This window comes from Phascolarctos cinereus, unplaced genomic scaffold, assembly GCF_003287225.1.
Source record: "Phascolarctos cinereus isolate Bilbo 61053 unplaced genomic scaffold, phaCin_HiC Scaffold_2;HRSCAF=192, whole genome shotgun sequence".
Lineage (NCBI taxonomy): Eukaryota > Metazoa > Chordata > Mammalia > Diprotodontia > Phascolarctidae > Phascolarctos > Phascolarctos cinereus.
The window spans coordinates 41,296,376-41,319,318 of NW_027555625.1; the positions used below are offsets into that span (position 1 = coordinate 41,296,376).

The following is a 22,943-nucleotide window of genomic DNA, read 5'->3' on the forward strand; positions in this document are numbered from 1 at the left end:
ACTGGAGTGGTTTGCTATTTCCTTCTCCAGTTCATTTTACAGATGAGGAAACTGAGGCCAACAGGATGAAATGACTTGCACAGGGTCAAGTAGTGTCTCAGGCCAGATTTGAATTTAGGTGTTCCTGACTCCAGGCCCCACACCCTCTATCCACTGCCCCACCTAGCTGCCCCCACCTCTAGGATCAAATATTTATTATTCAAATCTCTTTACAACCTGGCCTCAGTCTACTTTTCCAGTCTTCTTAAACTTTATTCACCTCCTAGAACTTCTTGATCCAGCTATACTGACCTACTGCTCCCACATTATTCCACCTTGTCTCTATGCTTTTGCACTGGCCATCCTCCATGCCTGAAGTATACTTCCTCATTACTCCTGCCTTTTAGAATGCCTAGTTTCCTTTAAAAAAAAAATCAAATAAAAAAAAACCCCTGCAGTTTCCTTCAAAACTCAGCATATCACTGTCTATAAGAAGCCTTTCTTGATCCCTAACCTCTCACCCTTTAGTAGTGCATTCTCTTAAAACAGTATAATATATATAGCATATATAAATTACATAGTATATAGTGTATTAATGTCATTATATTACAATATAAATATACTATATAAATATACAATATAAATATATTCTATATTATATATTATATACAAGGAAATACACTAATATATTTATATACATATATATATTTGTGTGTATATATACTTGTACATGTACATGTTCTCATTAGAATATAAGCCTCTCACAGGCAGGGTTTGTTCTTTTTTTTTTTGTCTTTGTAATCCCATAGACGTTTTTCTCACTTTTGTCTTTGTATTTCTAATTTTTAGCAAAGCTCCTGACACATAATAAGAGCCTAATGAATGCTTGTTGATTGCTAAAATCTGAAACAGGTCAAAAAAGTTAAATTAAAGTTCCCTGTGAATTACAATATATTTTTTTAAAGTTTTATTAATGTCTTTTTTTAAATCGTTGTTACTTTCCAAAGACTCTCTTATTCTCTCCCTCCTCCTCCAAAAATGACCCTCCCTTATAACAAAGCACAATTAAGCAAAACAAAGCAACAAGCTGGCCCTGTTTGAGAGCCCAGTCCACCACCTCTCTGCTGAGAAGTCAAGAGGCACACTTGGCCTGCTCAGCCTCCGAAGTCATGACTGTTCATTGCACAGATGGGAGTTCTTTCGGTGTTTTCACTTGTTACATTGTAATCTTCCAGTTTTGACCACTTCACTCTGAATCAGTGTATACAAGTCTTCCCAGGTTTCTTTGAACTCTTCCTCTCAGTACTTCAGGAAGATTCCATTCCATTCATAGGCTACAATTGGTTGCTCCATTCTGCCAATCAATGGGTTCCCACTTTCCTTCCAGTTCTTTACTTCCTGACCAAAGGCTGCTCTGTGTGTGTGTGGGGGGGGGGGTGTTTAATATATATGGAGCCTCGTCCTCTGCCTTTGACCTCATCGCTCCCGGCCTTGGGCCCTCCCTGGGCCTCGGTAGACTTAGGATCTCCATCTTCTTGGCCAGCTCCACAATCCTACGACCTATGAACCAGACCCCACTGAAAGACTCCTTGGAGAACTGGACTTTGGATACCTGGCTCCTGGACTTTCCTAGTGACACTTGGGATCCAGGGCTGGAGATGAACGAGGAGGCAAATCTGGACGGTCACTTTTCCCCTTTTGGACACTAAGGACTCTAAGATATCAGGGAATGGGGGAGGGAGAAGGGTTTCGCTCCAGACTTGCCCAAAATCAATATGACAGTTCAGCTACTTCACGGTCCTCCTCAGGATTCTTTCTATTGGTTGAAGCGCGGCCGGCCTCCCAATAATGAGAGCTGTGATTGGTTGGAATCTGGACGGTTGCTAAGGGGATTGGTGCGGAAGCCGTTGGAGGCGTGTCGCAGATTTTCAAACAAAAATGAGAATGGGGAGGAAAGTGGCGGGGGGAGGGACCAGGATGGATGGAGCTCCGAGGTAGAGGCGGGACTTAAGAAATCGCAGGAGCACATTGGTTCACCATAGACAGGGGGGAGGACCTCGAACACCCTTTCATTGTGATTAGTCGAAATAAGTGAAAGAGGGGCCGTGATGAGGGAGAGCGGCCCCAGAGCCCATTTTGATTGGTGAAGATTTCCTGGAGGCGTGGCATCAGCGGCGGCTGATTGGTCTGAGGGTGAAGGTAGGCGGGGACGGAGGCCGGAGGTTTTGTTGTGAGGGTCGGTTGTCAAGCAGCGGCCAATCAGGTCGGAGGATGGAGTCAGGTGGGGGGCCGCGCTGGGAGCGGATCCGCCACCGTCCAAGCAGCCGCCGCTGCCGCCGCCGCAGGTGTAGGAGGGGGCGAGGGTTGGGGGCTGAGGGGCTGAGGGGCTGCAGGGGCAGGGAGCAGCCTGGTCCGTGTCTCCTTGAGTCGTGGATCCGGGGCTGGGGGCGCCGCGAGAGCCCGAGGGCAGGCGGCCTCCCCCGGCCCGGCCCCGGCTCTGGCCCCGGCTCCGGCCCCGGCCCCGCTCCCACCAACCCCCGGCTCGGGGAGGAACGGAAACGGCGCGCGCGGGGGGGAGGGGGGGAGAATAAAGAGGAGGACCTAAGGGGGGCGGGGCCAAGGGCCCCGAAGGATGGGGAGAGTGGGGAATGGAATGGAGAAGGGGAGAAGGAAGAGAGACAGAAGGATGGGGGTAATGGGATGGAATGGACAAGGGGAGAAGGAAGAGGGACAGAATTGGGGGGCAGAAAGATGGGAGGCAGAAGGAAGAGGGTCAATGGGGGGACAGGATGGAGGGGGCAGAAAGATGGGGGGCAGATGGAAGAGGGTCAGTTAGGGGGCAGAAGAATGGGGATAATGGGGGAATGGAATGGAGAAGGGGAGAAGGAAGAGGGTCAGTTAGGGGACAGAATAATGGGGGAATGGAATGGAGAAGGAAGAGGAGCAGAATTGGGGGACAGAAGGATGGGAATAATGGGATAGGTTGGAGATATTGGGACAGAATGAAGATGGACAGAGAGATGGGGTGCAGAATGGAAGAGGACAATGAGGGGGTTGGCTGAAGAAAGGATGGAGATCATGATAGGACAGAATGGAGGAGAGAGAAGGAAGCGGATAATCGGGGGACCGAATGGAGGGGATGGCAGGATGAGAAGTAGAATGGAGAGGGACAGAAGATAGAGATAATTGAGGGTCAGAATGGAGGGGACAGTAGGTAGATGGACAGAAAAAAGACTGAAGGATGGGAGGCAAAATGGAGAGGGAAAGAAGGATGAAGACAATGTATAGACAGAGTGACGAAGGACAGAAAGGTGACAAGAGAGAAGGAGGGGACAGTGGGTGAGGATAGTGGGGGAAGAAAGGGTAGGAGGCAGAATGAAGAGATATAGAATAGAGACATTGGGATAGACAGAGGAAATAGAAGAAGAAATGAGAAGATGGGAGACTCAACAACACAATAGAAGTAGAGAGGAGGAAGGGAAGGAGGCCAAATGGAAGAGAAGTAGAGAGGAGGAAGGGAAGGAGGCCAAATGGAAGAGGACTGAGGGAAGGAAGCACTTAACCAGGCCTGAGTAAGGACAAAGTGAAAGTAAAGCTTTAAAAGTAGTGGGGATTGAGAGAAAAGAGAACATAGGAGTGGTCCAGAGCAGATAAAGGAGGGAGGGCAAATGGGTGAATAACACGGAGGAGGGAAAGGAGACTGAAGGAACTCAGTGGCTTAGGGACGGTGGAAGAATAGTGAGACTGCCCCAAAGACTTTGCAGCTGAGGTGTCAAGTTTCTGGTTCTCAGCCCCTTACTCTAAGTCAACCCCTCTGGCTACTGCCCTGGGGAGAGTAAAAGGGAAAGTAGATGATTTGGCTGAATGGGACTTCCTTAGTTCTGTTATAAAGAGATATTCTCTTTAGGATTAAATTATAATTTCCTCTGGGACCTGTGAGATAGGGGCTCCCTCTGCCCTCCTTGCTCCTGTCATATCTTGCTTTGAAACAACACCCTGCAAAAGGTCTTTCTGGGGCACAGGTTTGTTAGCCTTCTGGATTTGCAAGGGAGGAGTAGGGTGTCACCTCTAGTCATTTGGATTTTGTCATTGTAAATATCAAGCCTTTCCCTGAATTTGTTTCATGTTAGGAAACAAACATTGTGTAGCTGTCTCTTTATAGTCATGTTGAAGACTTCCCAAGAATCAACTTTTTCTGTTGCTAATCAAAATTATCATGTTTAAGAGAACTCACTCTCCAGGTACCACTACTGAGAACACTTGGCATACCTCCTCATTCCTTCCAAAGTCAAAGTTTTTATTAAGGGGACTGGATACCTATACTGGTGGTTGTTTTTCTTTAGATCAAAAGGTCATGTCCCTGCTCATATTATGTCAGGTTAAATTAAATGGATTTTTTTTTCCCCTTTCAGATCAACATAACTCTATAATGGACCAAAACTGATTTCTTCATGGTCTGGGATGTATACTGGCAGGCACAGACTGCTTGCTTAGATGTCATAAAACGGACTTAACAAAGGGCCATAAAACAGGGAATCGTCTCTGCCTGGATGTGTCGGAACTACGCTCCAACTTGAGACTTGAGTCTGGGGGGGTTCTTCCCCCACCCCACTGGGAAAGTGGAGAGCTCCCTTTGCAATCCTTTCTGGTTGGTTTGGGGGTGCATGCCAACTGAAAGGAACGGCTGCAAAAATGGCGACCCCTGTTACCAAGACCGCATGGAAGCTACGTGAGTCTCCTGCCTTTCTTTTTCTCCTGCTGTCTGCTTGTTAATCTTGTTAGCCACCTGTTGTCCCCTGGAGAATGGAGTGTTCCATAGGGGACTGCTCATGTTTGCCCCCTGATGTCCTCTTATTGGCCCAAGGGTTTTGAGTTAGGCTGATAGAGTGGACAGAGTAGACTAAAGAACAGTCCCTCAATGGTTTGCTGCAACCTTGAGGGGAATTTTATAATAGAAAATAATGTTTGTTTTCCTGAGTTAAACTGAGTCTTATCAGGATGACACCTGACTAGAGACGGAAGACGAGATCTAGCTTCCCTCTGAATCATTCCTCCAGACCACTGGGCCCCCTCCCACCCCAACCCCCGGCCATAGCTGAACCCTCTTATTTCCGCCATGGCCAGGCTCCTGGAGTGTTGCTTGATGTTCTTCTGAGCGGGGATGGTGGCAAGAGAGAGAATTGAGTTTGAGGACAAGGACTAGAGTTTGGAGGTCAGAACACTACTTTCTGCCTGCGTGAGCTTAGGCAGGTCACTCTTCTCTTGACCTCGAAGATCCTTCCAGCTCTAAGTCAGTGATCCTGGCTACCTCAAGTAATAGTCACGTATGCTGTGTGGCCACAAGGCCCCATGCCTGCGCTGTCAGAACTGGCTGAGGTCCTTGGGACTTCTCGGCAGGGCAGGGGCTGTCATGAAGCAGCTGCTTCTGAGAAATTTCTGCACGGACCTGACCTGGGCTCTGATTCTTCAAGGACCAGAGGCAGAGGCGGGAGCTGTGATCTAAGCCTAGCACGCCCTCTTTTCCCACTTGTGTGTGGGTTGCTGTGGTTCGCAGTTTCTCTGGTCTGGAAACAGCTTCTGCCCGACCTTTGCTTGTCAGATGTGGTCCGGGGCCATGCTGTCAGAGGTCAGGCCATTGCCGGTGACCAGCTCTGTGGCCTGGCCTCCCTGCAGATGTCATGAGAGTTCCACATTCTTGTTGTGCGCAGGACAGTGGGCCCCCTTGCCCGGGCCCAGGGCTGGGGGCTGATCGGAGGCTGGCTCTCAGCAGATGGCAGCAGGCGGGCACTGCTTTGCTTTGGGCCTGCAGCCTGTTTCCTCTTCTTGGCACTGATGAATGATATCGCTGCTATTTTCAACACGCACCTAGACCATCATTTTCCTTGTAGATTACGTGCCTCTTGCTGTTGGCCCCCCAGATCAGAAGCCCTTCTCCTGCCCGGCAGTCATTCCAGGGCCTAGATGCTCTTTCCTGATGACCATCTAATCTTAGTGCTGCACTTGCCACTCTCTCCCCTCCCCCACTCCTGCAGAGTCATTGCCTTGGCCTCCAGGAAATGTGCTCAGCAGCAGCAGGAGAAGAGGCTCTAAAAATCCAGCCAGTGGCTCCATTTTGCAAGAGGGAACACTGAGGCCAGGGATGGGAAGTGACTTGCCCAAGATCACTTAGTAATAGTGTCGCAGCCCAGACCAGGTCCCCAGGGAGGGAGAAAGAACGCATGTTGCTAGAAAGAGATAAACCCAGATTGCCCGGCTATCCATTCTGATGACAGCATGTGACAAGACTGCTACTTTAAATATACCCGGAGTGCTCTTCAAAGAGTAGAGCCCTGAAGAGAGAGCGGCGGGCTGTCCTCAGTGGGAAAGGTCAGAGGCCAAGGGGGTTCACAGGGGAGGAAGCCTTGGGGAGAGCCCCATGGCCAAGGAGAAGGCTGGTTGTGGCCAAAGTTGCCTGCTCGGAGCAGGGGCCCAGCACCATCAACCCTGACCTTGGGGGCCGGTGACCCTGGCCCACGGTCCCTCTGCCCTCTGGACTTCAGGGTTGTTTTCAGTAAGGAATTTGCAGTTACGTATGTGATGAGGCCATTCTGTGGCAGGTAACATAGGGTTAGAAGTACTTTGAGATCCTCAGGAGAAAGGATTGTCCTCACACGTGCGAGCTGCCCTGCAGATGCCCACAGTTGTCAGCAGTGGTCGTAGAGGACTGCAGCTCATCAGCTGACAGGCCCTTCAGGTGCCTCTGTCCCAGGGGCTCCTCAGAGCTCAGGGTGTGTGAATGTCCAGCTGTGTTTCCAGGGCAGAGTCAGCACCCCTGCCGCCCCTCCACCCCCAGAATGCCTAAGCCCCATTGTGAAGGCAGAAAACTTGGCGCCTGATTGTTGTGCCACCTGGCAAAGGGTGGAGCCAGGTAGTGGGACACGGGAAAGCCCAGACCAGTCACTGCTGCAGTGAGGCCTCGGCACAGCTCGGATCAGCCATGCTGACTCTGCCCCAGGGAGCAGGCCCATCTCGCCCCCTCCTCACTGGGGACTTGGCCTCTCCTCTCACTCACTCCCATGACACGAGACATGAAGCCTAAGTCCCTCTTCTGGGGTCCATGCCCTGCTTTATGCCCGGCCCTGCAGGACCGTGGAGCTGCCGTGTGGGAATGCTCTGCCTGATGCGGCCTGGGATGACCCAGGGCCCACCCCAGCCTCTCCTCCGCTCTGGGAGCTGAACACAGTGTGTGCTTCTCTGTCTCCACATTGCTGGGAAAGAGGCATACAACAGTCTCCATGCCCTCCGGCTCTCCAGATGCATCCCCTCTCTTAGGCCACGCCTCCAGAGGCAGCTCAAGCTCCAGCCCAGGGTGTCTCAGATGTTGGCTCTGAGGCTTCTCATTCATGTGCCTGGGCTGGAGCGTTTTACTCCCTGGGCCTCAGTTTCCTTTTCTGTAGAATGAGGAGTTGGACTTCCAGGCCCCTGAGGTCCTTCCCAATTCTGAATCTGTGGGCCTTGAAAGGCTGACCTGGGGCCGGTGAAATGGAGGTAATAAGAGTTTCTCTGCCCAGTTTGTAGGAGTGCTGTGACAATCAATGATAGGGTCTTTGATCTAAACCTGGAGACCCTCTAGTTCAACCCCTTTACTTTTTACTGAGGCCCAAGGAGGTCAGCAGCTTGCCTGGGGTCACATTGGCATTAAGCGTCAGAGAACACCCCAGCCACTAGCCATTCCCCTTCCTTGATGATGGATGTGAGAGTCCTTTGTGGACTGGAAAGGGGATACCGATGGTCACTTCCTCCTCTGGACTCCTTGTACTCCTTGTTTTGGCTGCAGACCACGTACAGTCTCATGGTAGCCTGCTATTGTCTAGGGTGGGGATTTCAGCCTTTTCCCTGCCCTCAGATTGTGGTTAAGAGTCGTCCCAGGTGACAGAAGGAAGCCGTGGAGTTGGAACCTGGAGGCTAAGGCTGCCAGGGCTTTCAGGCTCCGAGCTGATCCTGATCAGGGCCAGGGCTCAGGCAACAAGCCAGGCAGTGGTGGGGTAGGGGGACCTAGCTCCTCACCCTTCTGGGTACAAGCAGCTGGGGCTTCCAGTGACCGTGTGTCTCTGTTCCATTCCATTCCCTTTTATAGAGGAAATTGTGGCCCATGCCAGCAATGTGTCTTCCCTGGTGTTGGGCAAAGGCTCAGGACGGCTCTTAGCAACGGGAGGAGATGATTGTCGGGTCAACCTATGGTCAGTTAACAAGCCCAATTGCATCATGGTAAGAAGCACCGGAGTGGGGGGTGGGCAGGGTCAGGGAGGAGATGAGAGAGAACCAGGCGCCGCCCCTACCTGAGATGCTGGGTCATCTTTTCCTCACATCCATTTACACTGTTCTACCAAGTGACTCCGGGGAGGTTGGGAAAGATGCCTGCTCTAACCAGATAGCCCACCCACCAGGGCCTATGGAGCCTAGAGCCCCTGAGACCCCACAAGACAGAGGAGGAGTGCTGGACTTGAGTCCAGGGACCTAGATGTGAATCCTGGTTCTGCTCCTTACAACCTGTGTGACCTTGGAAAAGTTAGTTAGCCTCTCAAGGCCTCAGTTTCCTCATCTGTAAAGGGAGAGTGTTGAGCCAAATGGCTTCCAAGATTCCTTCCCGCTCTCAAATCTCTGATCCTAAGAAATATATAGTAAGAGTAGATGAGCTGAAGCCAGTGGGCCAGAGCAGTGTCTGTGTTTGGGGCTGAGGAGCAAAGGTTTGGCTGCTGTGGGAGCTTCTCTCGTCCTGGAGAATAGACCCATTTTTCAGTTGATAGACTCAAGTGGACCTGGCCAAGTTCCATTTGGGACAGGCCTACTTGGGAGAGGACACTCTTACTGGGAACTAAGTCATCATGGGGTCTATGTTTAATAGTCAGATGAGGGGGTGCTGCTGTTCAGTGTTTACCCTTCAGGTAACTTAGCCAAGAACCGTCCCCTAGAAAACATGGGCGTCCTCCAGGCAAGCCCCTGCAGGGGCAAACTGCATGGTCCGTTTTCAGGGGCAGCTCTGATCACTCGTCTCCTGATCTGATGAGAGTGAGGCCAGGGTAGCAGGAGACAGCGATTCTGCCTGTCAGCCGGCACAGTCCCCTTGATCTCTCCCGGGGTCTTAATTGCCATGGCTCTCGCCTGCTCTGACCTATGTGAGAATCTCCTCATCTCCCAAGCAGGACCTTCTCACAATGTCTCTGTGCTAAGCTGAGCCCCTGGGGAGCGTGGCAGAGCTGGCCGCTGCAGTTAGGATGGTAGCAGCATCCCAGGGATCAGGTAATAGCAAAGGGGACCTGCACGTCGCAGCAGCACTCCTCCCCCTCCGTAGGCGCGTTGGCGTGTGCTGGAAACCTTCCCTTGGGTTCTGAGTGTTGTCTTGGGCGGGGACGTGTGCGAGTGGAGCGTGGAGAAGGCAGAGGGTCTGCCTTTGCTGATTTTGGCTGAAAGGGTCACATGGGAGGAGAAGACTGGTAGGCAAGGGCAACAGCCTCCAATCATCTGAATGACACTGTCACTCTTTTAGACTTGGGGAAACTGAGGCAAAGAGAAGCAGTCTCCCCAGAAGTTAGCAACAAAGCCAGAGTTAGAACTCGAGTCCCTCCTTCTCAGTCCAACACTGTTTCTGCACAGCTTTTGTGTCTCCACTTAGAAAGAGGCTTTGGGGCTTCAGACTCTGGCCCTTCTCTAGAAAGTGCTGCTCCTCTAGGGCCGCTGTCTTTTGTCCACAGAGCTTAACTGGCCACACTTCCCCTGTGGAGAGCGTTCGACTCAACACTCCCGAGGAGCTCATTGTGGCTGGATCCCAGTCAGGCTCCATTCGTGTTTGGGACCTGGAAGCTGCCAAAAGTAGGTCTGGTTTCTTTCTTTTTCCTCTGTCTTCTTTTGTCTTTATGCTCCCATTGAAGGTCCAGTGGAGAGAAACTCCTCCCAGAAACCTTCCATCCTGTCATCTGTGAAAGATTAGTGGGAAAGTCAGGGTTGAGGCATTTCATTCAGCATTGCTTGTAGGCTTAAGGACAAAGTGCCCTGCCATCTTCAGGCTTGGCCTCCCTCTGCCACAGTGAGGAGAATGAATGGTCAGATCCCCCGCTGGAGGCTGGGGAGCCCAAGATGGCGTGCGGATGGCTCTCAGCAGCAGGCAGGTGGGGGCCGGGCTCAGCCGGTGCTAGGGCTTAGCGGGCTGCTGTAGTGACGGCACCGCTGTCATCCTTCTCCTCATTCTTCCTCTCATTAATGATATTGTCCCTGAGCCTGGAACGCCCTCTATCCCATCTGTGCTGCCCAAGCCCTGCCCACGGCCTGGCCCAAATGCCACTGCCTCCTTGTGGTCTTTGGTGATCTCCCTTCATCCCCAGCCCCAGATCTCTCCTGCACTGTGCTGTGGTTCCTCATGTCCCGTCTCATGACTCCTACGGATCCATAAGTGCTGCAGGGACTTGTCTTGTCAGCCCCATGCTGTGCACATAGTAGGTGCCCGTTACCACAGTACTGGGCAAAGAGAATTGAGGGGAAGAGAAGGAGAAGGAAGAAACGGAAGAAGAGAGAAATGACTCGTGGGAGGAAATGCAGAGTGTCATCAGTAATTACCACGTGTTCCCCAAGTGGTGGGAAAGGCTATTAGTGACAATTAATAGCTAATAAATGGCCTTTGGGCCTGCTCAGCTTGCAGGACGTGCTCTGTAGTCTACTCTGAAGGATCTGGACCTTAGTCAGAAAGGACGTGGGTCTTGGCTTAGCCCCTAAGATAAAAGGAGGGGAGAGGGCCTGGAGAGTGTTGTTGCCCATGGAAGGAGAATTTGGCAAAACTCTGTCTTGGGTTGTCTTTGCCTCTAGTTCATCAGCATTGCTATGAATGTTGACCAAAATGTGCTTCCAGCCAGTAACCAGTGGGCTCTGGGTCAGGAGCCAGGACACAGGCTTCAGACGGCTTTCTTTCCAGCAGTCCGCCTCCTCTCATGCCTCCCTGCCCACCATGAAAGCCTCCCCACGTGCCTTTGGCCGAGTCCCTTTTCCGCCTCTGCTGGGGCAGCAGCATGATTGTAGGCCATAGGGCAGCTAACCATTTCATGTTACATTTGGAAAACCTGCTCTTGCTCAAGAACAGAAGTGCTTGGAAGGCTTCATTCCCAACCCTTCTTCAGAAACACCCATCAGATGGCAAGAACAAATGGTGATTGTAAGGCACAGCATCCCAACTAACTGGTCTTGCAGCTCTGCACCAAGCCATTGCATCAGCAGTGATGGCGCATGGCCCTCGGTGGAATCTCCTCACTCAGACTTCTGAGCTCACAGAGTTGGAGGCCCAGTTTCTGAGATGCCCTGTCAAGAAAGAGGAGCCATGGACGTGGTATGGGGAGCCCCATTAGAGACACGAGGCATGGAGAACATCGTGTGCCCACTCATCCTTTGCCAACTGCACAGGCCTGTAACGTTCCCAGGCCAGAGCCCTGCACTGGACAGAGGGGGCTCCGGGGATGGGGTAGGGGATGGGGAGGAGATAAAGGAAAAAGGGGGAGCCGAGGACCAGAGCAGGGGTGCTAGACCGCCTGGGAAGAAGAGGCCTGCCTTCGAGCTCTGCTTCTTCCTGACTCCTTGGGCGGCCATCTTAGTCTCAACCTCTTCATCGCAAAATGGGTAGAACAGCCTCTCTGCTTCTACCTTCTATGAGGTATGAAAAGATTGTGATGAGAATCAGAGTAGATAATGCATATGAAAATGCCCTGCAAAGGCTTAAAAAGCAGGATTCTAATAAAAACAATTTGTTCTGAGCACATGGAGCTAGGAATAGACAAGCCGCTTGGATTCTGCTCCCGCCCTAGTCTGCCCAGGACCAAACTCGCTGCAGACACCCACATTCTGTGCTGTGGGAACAAATTCCTTGGAAACCTGTGGGCAAGTTAGCAAGTCAGTCAAACAGTCTTTTACTAAAGGCTTTCTGTGTGCCAGGCACTGTGCCAAAAGCTGGCGGGTGCGAAGAAAGGCACAAATTCAGACTCTGCCTCTAGGAGCTGACGTCCTAATGGGGGGAGACAACCTGGCAAACACTTGTGTACGTAGAAGGTGTAGACAGGAGAATTGGGACGTAACCTCAGAGCGAAAGCACTAACAATGAGGGTGGGGGAATGGGGACCAGGACCTTCGACGGGAGAAGTGAAATGAGTGGCTCCTTTTCCCCAGGGAGACCCCTGGCTCCTCTCAGAGCTGGGCCCAGGCCGTTCCCCCCCCAGACCACCCAAACCACAAGCAGATGCACTGTTTTGCATAAGCTGACAGATCTCTGGAGTGTCCCTCTTGGTGTGAAGTCAGAGGGTTCACAGCAGATACTTGGAAAACCAAGGCAGAAGAGAGTCATTGGAAGTTGTGTAAACATGGTCAACTTGAATTCATTATCCCCAGAGCGGTGCTTTCTTAGACCATAGGTGTCATGCTTTACTTGCCAGGCACACCTTCTCCTCCTAGAAGCAGAGAAGGTCACAGCCGAAGGTGGCAGGGACTCCCCGTGTGCTTGAGCCTACAACAACTGCCATGGGAGCCGTGGTGACCGAGATGGCTGCTGGAAACCCAAGACTGGCTCAGGTGTTCTAGCAAGCCCCTCCTAACTGGCAGTGGAGTGGCTCTCCTGCTCTGGCCGGGCCCGGAGGGAGACTGAAGGGTAAAAACAGCAACCAGGAGGAAAGAAGGATGCTGGCATGCCAGCTCATCCCCTCCCCACCTGAAGGAAGGCTCCCTGGTCTGGCTGCAGCCTTAGAGAGTGAACAGATCCCTCAGGAAACCCTCCCACACAGGGATGGGTGCCGGCCACTCCTTATCAGGTGATGAAGGATTCTGCCTGAGGCCAGATGATCCCTGGGGACAGGGCAGCAGATTAGAGGTGCACTGACACCCTTCAGAAAACTGGTTTTATTATATGCCAGCAAAGCACTTAGTGAGACAGCAACATGATAAGACTTTACTGGTGGCTTGACCAAAGTGTGACATGATGGGAAGAGAAGAAAATCTGGGGTGGTACAGGCTCTTTCTGTGCCTAGCGTCAGAGGCAGACTGGTTTTCCTTCAGAAAGCTGAATGTTAATTCTAAAAAGAGAAAAACACAACTGAGAAGATTAAAGATTGTAGAAATAATCCAGAGTGCCAAGGATTTAATAAGATGACTGTCGCCTGACTTGTCAGGGATGCAGAGGCTCATTTATCATAGACTTAAAGCAGAATAAAGTTTCCTTAAAGTTGTTAAAAAAAAATTCTCTAGGGGATTGGTTACTTCTCTTTGAGTAATCAGGGAAGCAGGACCTTTAAAGGGACCCCCCCCAGGGGTCTGCAAGGATTCTGATACCTCTCTTCCCCCAAAGCCTTGAATAGGAACTTTAACCCTGAAAAACGTAAGCCTCGGAAAGGATCCTTTTTACCGCAGTGGGCATGTGTGACAGGTGAGCACGGTGAGTGAGCATTCCCGGGAGACCTCGGTGACGGGGCCAGCCTGCACACGCTGGTTTTCCTGGTGCGCCTTTTATTTGTCAGGGACTTACGTCATGGCAGAAGTGGCCACCGTTGTGTCAGACAACAACAGCAAAACCACATGCCTATTCTCTTGTCTTCTCCCTTGGCAGTTCTTCGTACCTTAATGGGACATAAAGCCAACATCTGCAGCCTGGACTTCCATCCCTATGGGGAGTTTGTGGCCTCTGGTTCTCAGGATACAAACATTAAGGTAAGGCCACTCCAAGGTGTGGCCCTCATGATGGTCCCCAAGCACTGCAGGGACTGACTGAGACACTCAGCACACTTTTGTGTGACTCACTCAGTGTTGGGGAAATGGCGAAGGAGGTGTGCTTCCTAGGTGCAGGACTCCTGTGCCATTTCTGGGCCATACTTGGTATGGCATCTCCCTAATTTATAGGACTAACTGGCCAGAGCCTGTACTGGGGTGCCTCCTGCCTACATGCAGAAAGTGAAATGGGAGAGTGCGGCTAGTAGCTGAATCCACCGAGTCTGAACTGTAGCCCAAAGTGGGGTTCGGGGCATACGGTCCAGACAGTTGTCTCTCTGGATGCTGATGATGTAGGGGCAGGGGAGGCCCTGACTTCAGAATCTGTGTCTGAGCTAGGAGCCAAACTCTGTCCCCTTCCCGGTGTTGTTACTGCCGATCTTCCTGGTGCAGCCTTTACCACCCTGCCCTGCTGACCTCCTCTCCTCTGGTTCTCTGCTCCACAGCTCTGGGACATACGGAGAAAAGGCTGTGTGTTCCGGTACAAGGTGAGTGATCGTCATTGCTTGGTACAGCAGAGAGAGAACTGTGCTGTGTTTGGGGCACAAAAGGAGGAGAGCGTGCACAAGTGCATGCAGGCCCGATGTGGTCCTCGAGGCTTTCTTTGGCCATTACCCTTTCCCTGGCTTTACTTCCTCCCTTCCCACGCTTACTCTATTCTCAGATCTCTCCTCCATGTCCTGTGTGTGCTCATCCCTTGCCAGACCCAGCCCTGGGTGATTCTCAGCACCTGCCTCCTCCTCTCCTCCCCACATATGCTGAACAGAGCTGGCTGAGGACAGGCAATCTTTTCTGTGCTTCGCCGGTACGCTCCCTCAGCTCAGCGGTCCTTTTATTCCTCTCACCTTGATTCCCAGGCTCACTCCCAGAGAGGCTCTTCCAGGCTCTGCCTTCTCTCTTCAAGCCTCTCCCACTTCCATCTGCTCCCATTCTCAGCTGAGAACTTTGTCTCTCCTGAGAAATCACAGCCTTCTCCTCTTCTCTTCGTCTCATTGACATCATCCTCTTCCTTCTTCCTTCTCCCCCTCTGATAATAAGGTAAACGTCACCCAGGCCAGTCCCTCTGCACGTGCTCTTGATCCCTTCCTCTGCTGGCTTCTCTGGTAGATGGCCTGCCCGCCAGTCATGCCTCCCCCTTCTCTAAGCACCAGCCTCTCTGACTCTGCTGGTTCCTCTCCTGCCTTCAGACATTCCCAAGTTCTGCCATCCTTAGAAACCTTTCACTGGACCCTCCCACCCCCTCGAGCCTTCATCCCATATTTCTCAGCCAGACTCCAAGATAAAGCTGTCTGTCTTCACCGCCTCTCCTTCCTCTCACTCATCAGCCTTCTGCAGCAACTGCTGACCGCTGGGGTTTCCAGAGTTACCAGTGATTTCTGAGTGGCTCAACCTTTTCTCATTCCTTATTGTTGACCTCTGCTGCATCTGACTCCGCTAATTGCCCTCTCCTGGCTATTTTCTCCTCTCTCTTGTCCCCTGGTTCTTTTCCTCTATGTCTGACTTTTCCTAGTGAAGCTTCTTTCCTGGCTGTCCTCTGTCCTCCTGCCCCCACCTCCCAAGGCCCTGCCCCAGGCTTCTTCTCTTTGCCCTCTGCTCTCTGACTTGGTAACTTTCATTATCATCTCAGTGACTCACAGATGACTCACAGAGGGATCTGTCCACGTCCCAGCAGCCTTCCAGAGCTTCAGTCCCGCATCACCACCTGCAGAGTCCAAGAATGGACTTTTCTGCCCAGATGTCCCAGCAACATCCCAAACATGGCCAAAGTAGAACTAATTAGCCCTCTCCCAAACTCCCCTTGTTCAGACTCCCCTAATTTCTGCCAAAGGCACGGCCGTCTTGCCAGTTTTCTGATCTCCTAGATGGGTAACCATGACATCATCCTTGACTTCTCTTTCCTTCAGTCCACATGTCTGCTCACTTGCCAGATCTTATCATTTCTGTCTTCCCAACATCTCAGATGTGGAAAACAAATAGGAAATGAGGATCCCACGTTCGTCTACTGCTGCGGGTGTGCCTGACCCCGTGAATGGGCAGGCCTGGTGTATTCTGGAGGAGTGGCTGAGCTATGTGCCACTTGTCTTTCAGGGACATACCCAGGCTGTGAGATGTCTTCGGTTTAGCCCCGATGGGAAATGGTTAGCGTCTGCTGCAGATGACCACAGCGTGAAGGTAGAGTCCTGGCTAGGCTGGGTCTTGGCTCTTTGGGAGGCTGCGCCTTGGGATCAGTACGGGGACCCGTGCCCAGTGGAGCCTATGTGTCCTGTGTCTGTCAGAAATGGAGGTTGGGAGGGAGTAAAGCAGCCAGACTAGACTGGCAGAAGCCAGTGTTTCTGTGGGACAGATTCTGTGTTCTGCACTCGGGCCTCGTCCCAGCCTGGAAACAATGAGAAAGTATCTGAAAGCTCCACTGGTGAGCTCCGTGCTCAGGCTTGGCTCTCTCACCTCCCCAGCTTTGGGATCTGACTGCTGGGAAGATGATGTCCGAGTTCCTGGGACACACGGGGCCTGTCAATGTGGTAGAGTTTCACCCAAATGAGTACCTCCTGGCTTCTGGAAGCTCTGACAGGTAAGCAGAGGAAGGGGAGGACAGGCCCAAGTTCTCTTTAGTGGTCTTCATTCGGCCCAGCCTTGGGAAGTGCAGCCTCTAAAGCCACTTTGGACCACCTTTACTGAGAACGCAGGGCGCCCTCTGGAGCAGGAAAGCAGGGACGTCCCCCCAAGGGCCAAAGCATCTCTGGATGTTTGTCCAGAGGGGTCCAGACAAAAGAGCACCTGGCCAGCCCCTGTGCAATGTGTCTGTCAGCTGGGCCTTTAAGCAGGACTCAGCTGTGCTGGAGAAGAGTGACCGATCTCACTTCCTGCCTTCTGGCTTTCCTACATGCTCTGTCCGCCATGCTCCTCATGTCTGCACCTCGTGAGCCCTTAATAAATGCTTTCACATTCCTTCCTTGACTTACTTGTTCAGCCAGCCAGGAGGAAGAGGTCTCGTCTCTCTAAATGTGGCGGGGTCCCGGGCCCTTATTCTGCTATTTCTGGTTATCTCCCTGGACAGATATTCTGGGAGAGTCTGGGTCCCCATGATTTGCTCCCCCTTAGGAGTTCTTTAGGAGACAGGAGACCGCTGTGTAAGGGTGGGGAAGAAGGAATAGGCCTACTTAGCTCCTTGGGGTCATTTCCCCTTGCAGGACAATCCGCTTCTGGGATCTGGAGAAGTTCCAGGTGGTCAGCTGCATTGAAGGGGAGCCTGGGCCTGTCAGGTACATGGGTGTGCCCTTGGCGTGCCCCTCTGCTTCAGACAGTTGGGAGGTCTGGATCCCTGGGTCCATCATCTTCACAGTAGCTTTAGTCCCGTCTATGCCCATGCCCTGGGCCTGGTAAACTGGACACCCAGGTCTCTGGCCAGCCACAGCAGAGCTTGTTCTAAGACCACACCCGGGCTTCTGAGCATCTTCTGGGAGTGACCTGTGGTCAGGCCAGGGCTTCCCTCGGGTGGTGGGGGTTTCCTGAAGGCTCTTGGGGAATCCCTTCGCAACTCTCTGCCTGTTCCCAGGAGTATCCTCTTCAACCCCGACGGCTGCTGCTTGTACAGCGGGTGCCAAGACTCCCTCCGAGTGTATGGCTGGGAGCCCGAGCGCTGCTTCGACGTGGTCTCGGTGAACTGGGGCAAGGTGGCCGACCTGACCACCTGCAACAACCAGCTGGTGAGCATGGCCTGCGGGCCGGCCTCTGGGGCCCCGCCCCCTCCCTCTGGGCGCAGCCGTGGAATCTGACTGGCGGCTGCCATCTTTAGACGGCGTTGGTTTCAGCCCCCCCACTCATCATATTTGTTTTGTGAAGACTAAATGTAATTTTTTAAGAACTAACAAAAGTCTGTTTTGTCTCCCTCCTACCTGCCCCCTTGATGGGGGTAGAAAACCCCTTGTAGCACGTGTGCCCAGTCGAGCAGTACAAGCTCCCATGTTTTCTGGGTCCAGACGTCTCTGCTCCGTCAGGGGCCTCCATCACGACACTGATCAGCGTACCGAAGGCTTTCAGCCGTGTCTGTACAGTGTCGTGATGAGAGTGGAGGACGCTTTGTCAGTTTGCGGGGGTGAGCGGAGCCTCGCGAGCTTTACTTGAGAGCTTTCCACTTGTCTGTGATCCGGAGCATGTTCTCATGAGGCTGTCGATAGTGTGGGTTCCAAGCATGATTGCTAACTTGGCAAGTTTGGAAATGCCAGCAAGGTGGAGCTAAGGGCTAGTGATGGAGCCTGAGGCAGCTGTCAGCGCTCTGGGAGCCAGGAGAGGCCTGCCCCCTCTGTGCCCCGAGCCAGGGGCTTCCTTGCCTCTGGATGTGTCATCTCCTCTGTGCAGTGAGGGTGAAGGGTTTGGACTGCACATTCTCCCCGGGACCCCCCACTGCTAACATTCTGGTTCCTTTGAGCCTAGATCGGCGTCTCCTTTGCCCAGAGCAACGTTTCCTCATATGTGGTGGATCTGAACCGGGTGACGAGGTCTGGGACTGTTGTGCATGACCCAGTACAGGACAGCAGACCCGTGGCTCAACCCACACCCACGGGTTCCTCCATCCGCCGAGGCTACGAGAGGCCAGCCACAGCCTGCAGCAAGCCCCAGAGGTGAGCTGGGGCGCCCCGGGCCGGCTGTGCAGAGGGAGGATCCTCCCTGATGGAGAGGCTTGACCAGGCGCTGAGGCCTGGAGCCTGGCCTCGGAGGAGCTTCCTGCCTGGCCACTGACCTTACCGGATGGCTTCCCTTTCCCCTCTTATCTTCTCCCCTCCATTGTCTCCACGGGGCCCGGGCACATCAGGGTGAAACATAACTCTGAGAGTGAGAGGCGAAGCCCCAGCAGTGAGGACGACCGTGATGAGCGTGAGTCCAGGGCCGAGATCCAGAACGCCGAGGACTACAAGGAGATCTTCCAGCCCAAGAACAGCATCAGTGAGTCCTGGGCCACAGGTGGGGCAGAGGATCGGAGCTGGGGGGGGGGGCAGATGAGGAAAGAGAGGCCCAGAAAAGCAAGCCTAGCTGAGGCCACACTTGAAGCAGGTCTTCTGCCTCCAGGCTGGGGTGGCCGGGCAGAAACAAGGCTGCTCAGGGAGGCCCCGTCACCTCGTGCTGTACACATCAGCCTCCTCCGTCCCTTTACCTTGGCAGGTCGGACTCCGCCCCAGAGGACTGAGCCGTTCCCCGCCCCTCCGGAGGATGGTAAGTCAGAGGGAGAGGGCAGCAGGGCGCGGCCCCCAGGACCCGTGGCCCCCTGACCCGACCCCACCGTGCACTCTCCTACTCCGAGAGCCAGGGTCTGACCCCAGTGAATCTTTGTCCTTTGCCTCAGACATGGCCATAGCAAAGGAGGCATCCAAGCCCAGCCAGGCCATGGACATTCAGCTCCCGATGCCAAACAGAGGAAACGTACGTCTGCGGCCTCGTGACCCCAAGGGTGCTGGGGGGGGGGGGCTGCCGCCAGGGCTCGCCCCGACGCCGCGTCCTTCTCCCTCTAGTCTGACTTGGTGCCCAGGCTTCCCATTGCCACCTCCACCCCGATGCCCAAAGCTGAGCCTGCTGTCATTCCTGCTGCCAGAAATGAGCCCATCGGGCTCAGAGCCTCCGACTTCCTACCTGTAAGGAAAATGGGCGCAAGCCCAATGGGCAGGAGGCTGGGGGTTCAGGACTGGGGGGTGGCAGTAATCACTCGGGACCACGTTCACCTCGCATTGGACGGGGCCTCTTTGTCTCCTGTGCCAGGCCTGGTGTGGCCTGCTGTGCAGCCTTACACATCTGCTGGGCTGGGGGTTCTAGAGCACAGAGTGGAAGGCCAGCTTTTCCTTCTGTTCTGTGGGCCAGTGGGTCTGCCATCAGGCCTTCATTGGCAGCCCCTCGCAGCACAACAACCAGCCTTTTGCCTCTGTGCCTAGGCCGTGAAGATGCCCAACCAGTCAGAGATGGTCGATGAAGATGCCATGTCCCAGATCCGAAAGGGCCACGATACCATGTGTGTGGTCCTGACCAGCCGTCACAAGAACCTGGATACGGTGCGAGCTGTCTGGACCACGGGGGACATCAAGGCAAGGAGGAGCCCCCACAGCCCTAGGCTGTTCCCCTGAGCCACCGGTTCTTCTGACTGGGCCCAGACCAGAAAGAGGAGCAGGCACCATGGTGGGGGGAGGCCTGGGCTGACCAGACAAGAGATGACTGGCCCTGGCCTGGAGGCTCGGCAGGCCCACGTGTAGATTGGGGGCAGCCAGGGATTGCCTGGAAAAACCTGCTTCTTTTCACTGCCCTTTGTACTTGTCCACTGTGCATGGAAAATCCCGGTTCTGAGAGGGGTCCTCAGCTTCACCAGGGTCCCTGCTTTAGGGGCACAGTGGCTGGGGCAGCTGAACCCCCTGTGAGCTCTCGCACCCGTGCTCTGGAGTGCAGCTGCAGAGGGGGCAGGGCAGAGACGGGGCTGCTTCTGATGCCAGGCCCTGCCTGTGTCTCCTCAGACATCCGTGGACTCGGCCGTGGCCATAAACGACCTGTCAGTGGTGGTCGACCTTCTCAACATAGTGAATCAGAAAGCGTGAGTATCTGGGGCCTGGTCCAGGGCGGGCAGGGGCTGGAGGAGGAGCCCCTGCGGGCAGGGCCTCGGACTGGCCGCTCTCCTCTCGTCCCACAGGTCCCTTTGGAAACTGGACCTTTGTACCACTGTCCTCCCCCAGATTGAGAAGCTGCTTCAGAGCAAATATGAAAGGTAAAGGCCGCGCCGCTCCCACACCTCCAAGCGCACATACATGTGCACGTGTGTAAATATGCACGCGCATACATGCCTGCACGTGTGCACACAGTCCCCGCCTCGTAGACACATTACCAGCATCGTGACCCCTCAGCCCCCTGCTCCCCCCCCCCAGGGGTCACCAGCTTTCCCTGACAGCTTGGGCTGACCCCTCCCTCTTTTCCTAGGACAGGCACCGGACTTGGGATTTCCTTACTGTAAGGAGCTCCCGGGTGAGGAAGTTCCCTCCACCAGGGCAGGCCAACACCTTCTCTGCCTAGAGCACTGACACAGAGCCAGAGGCAGGATTTGAACCCGGCTCTTCCTGACTGCAGGGCTGGCAGCTCCAGCCACTGCGCCTCACACTTCAGAGACTTTGTAAGAGCCAGGCTGGAGGCGAGGCCTGGCCACGGGGCCTGACTAGGTGGTGGCGGAGTCCTGGGGCTGAGCCTGTCTGCCTGGGAGGAGGCCTTCCTCAGGCGCAGTTGGCTTCATTTGCCTCCGGCCCCTGCTTAAGACACGTTCTCTGCCACCCTGCCAATAATTGACATAAGGTGCTGGGTGTTCAGTTATTTCAGTCGTGTCCAGCTCTTCGTGACCCCATTTGGGGTTTTCTTGGCACAGACTGGACTGGTTTGTCATTTCCTTGTCCAGTTCATTTGACAGATGAGGAAACTCAGGCAAAGAAGGTTAAATGAGTTGCCCGGGGTCACACAGCTAGAAGTGTCTGAGGCTGGATTTGAATTCAGGTCTTCCAGCACTGTCCACTGCACCATCCATCTGCCCTGAAAGAAGGGTAGGATGCCTCTTACCCTGTTCTGTAAAACTGAGGGGCTGTTTGAGAGCTGTCGCCCGGCCCATGGCTTCAGACCTTCTCCCTTCCCCCCCACGAGTACCCAAGGACCAGGAGGTCAGTCCTTTGTGGCCCCAAGTCTCTACTTTTATGATTGAAAGAAGGCCTCAGCACGGGTGATGCTTGGGCCTGGACCGAGTGAATGGGGCCAGTTGAGGTGAATTTCCTTGGGGGCCCAGCTGCGCTCCGGGCCTGACCACCGTGCCCATGTCTCTCCAGCTACGTGCAGACGGGATGCACCTCCTTAAAGCTGATCCTGCAGCGGTTCCTACCCCTGATCACAGATATCCTGGCTGCCCCGCCCTCTGTGGGGGTAGACATCAGCCGAGAGGAGAGGTGAGGGAACCCCCCTCCCAGTGCCTGGGTCTGCCCTGGCCGGGCTGGGAGGACGAGGAGGAGGAGCTTTAAGGCTGACCAGTAATAACCCTGGGGGGGGTGCTAAGGGGAGCCCTCTCTGTCCAGCCCCAGGCTCTCACGCTGCCTGTCCAGGGGGCCACCCTGGTATCAGTGGAAAAGCACGGGGGGGGGGGGCTGAAATCAGGAGCCCTGCATTCGAGGCCCAGAGAGCCCGTCCCGGGATGCGGAGGTGGGGGTGACGGAGGGCAGGGCTTGGGCCTCCTCACGCCAGCCCCCCTCTGTCCCCAGACTCCACAAGTGCAGGCTGTGCCACAAGCAGCTGAAGACGATCAGCCACCTCATCAAGAACAAGTCCGGCCTCAGCGGGCGCCACGGCAGTGCCTTCAGGGAGCTGCAGCTGCTCATGGCCCCCTTGGACTGAGTGACCGGCTCGCCCCGCGCACGCACGCACCCCCTCTGCCTCCTGTGGCCACCCCAGGCTTCGTGGTTCTGTCTGCCTGCAGCTCCCGGGCTGCGGCGAGGCCCGGAGCCCGGCTCTCCCACCCGCGTCGCCTCTCCGTTCTCCCCATCCCGGAGCGGCTTTGGGGCCCAGCCGCGTCTGTCCGGTTCGGACCCGTGTGGACTTTGTCCTGAGAGACTCGGCCCTCGCCCCAGGGACCGCACAGTGCTCGGGCAGGCGCGTGGCTGCCCGGCGTCACAGCTCTGCGCATCTCCTGGAGGGGGAGGAGGAGCCTGGGCCACCACGGGGCTCCTGCTGATGACTGTTCTCCAATAAACCGCTGTCCGACTTGGCCCCTTCTCGCTTTTTCTGGGGTGATCTGGAGGCTGGCGTGTGGGAGGTGCATTGCATCGGATGTGTGACTCTTCCCTGATCTACTTTGGGGAGGGAGTGGTCTTCCCGAGGGCAGGGGCCCTCCCATCCGGGCCTGGGGGAGAGAGGGCAGGCAGGCACAGAGCCGTGCTGATCCTGGTGTCTGCCACAGCTGACCCCTGTGCTGGAGGTCAGCAATAGCAGCTCTGGGGCCCTCCCCCTCAGAGCCGGAGCACTGGCGTGGAGCTTGGTGTGAAGCCTGGACGGCTCCCGGGCGGAACCGGCCCCCGGGGGCCTCTGAGCCGAGTCAGTGCACTTCCACGCTCAGACCACCAGAGGGAGGTCGAGGCCGTCCTGGCCCAAGGAGGTGGCCCAGCTGTTCATTCCCACACACGTGTGCACATGGGCGTGCGTGGGCACGC

At 54.5% G+C, this 22,943-nt stretch overlaps 1 protein-coding gene across 5 annotated transcripts; it reads left to right on the forward strand.

Moving 5' to 3' along the window:
• Positions 1–2,157: 2,157 nt before the first annotated feature.
• KATNB1 (katanin regulatory subunit B1) lies at positions 2,158–22,502 on the forward strand. 5 transcript variants are annotated; one of them, XM_020963652.2, is made up of 20 exons: positions 2,158–2,178; positions 4,392–4,708; positions 8,096–8,226; positions 9,711–9,828; positions 13,586–13,686; positions 14,190–14,231; positions 15,832–15,915; positions 16,197–16,312; positions 16,932–17,003; positions 17,297–17,447; positions 18,175–18,362; positions 18,554–18,684; positions 18,901–18,951; positions 19,082–19,158; positions 19,248–19,367; positions 19,662–19,811; positions 20,232–20,308; positions 20,405–20,479; positions 21,573–21,689; positions 21,999–22,502. In XM_020963652.2, exons 2-20 carry the CDS (start codon positions 4,672–4,674, stop codon positions 22,129–22,131), a joined length of 1,971 nt encoding a protein of 656 aa, XP_020819311.1. In that variant the 5' UTR covers positions 2,158–2,178; positions 4,392–4,671; the 3' UTR covers positions 22,132–22,502. The 5 variants fall into 5 exon arrangements, with proteins under 5 accessions (XP_020819311.1, XP_020819310.1, XP_020819312.1 ...); XM_020963651.2 differs by lacking the exon at positions 2,158–2,178 and adding an exon at positions 2,236–2,324; XM_020963653.2 differs by lacking the exons at positions 2,158–2,178; positions 19,248–19,367 and adding an exon at positions 2,236–2,324.
• Positions 22,503–22,943: the final 441 nt, after the last annotated feature.

What these genes read in the sequence shown, in the direction of transcription:
- KATNB1 (XM_020963652.2), top strand. Translation starts at nt 4,672, where the DNA reads ATGGCGACCCCTGTTACCAAGACCGCATGGAAGCTAC. An exon ending in GCTTCTGGAAGCTCTGACAG is followed by an intron (nt 16,313 to 16,931) that starts GTAAGCAGAGGA and finishes TTCCCCTTGCAG; the next exon opens with GACAATCCGCTTCTGGGATC. An exon ending in GCCTGCAGCAAGCCCCAGAG is followed by an intron (nt 18,363 to 18,553) that starts GTGAGCTGGGGC and finishes CGGGCACATCAG; the next exon opens with GGTGAAACATAACTCTGAGA.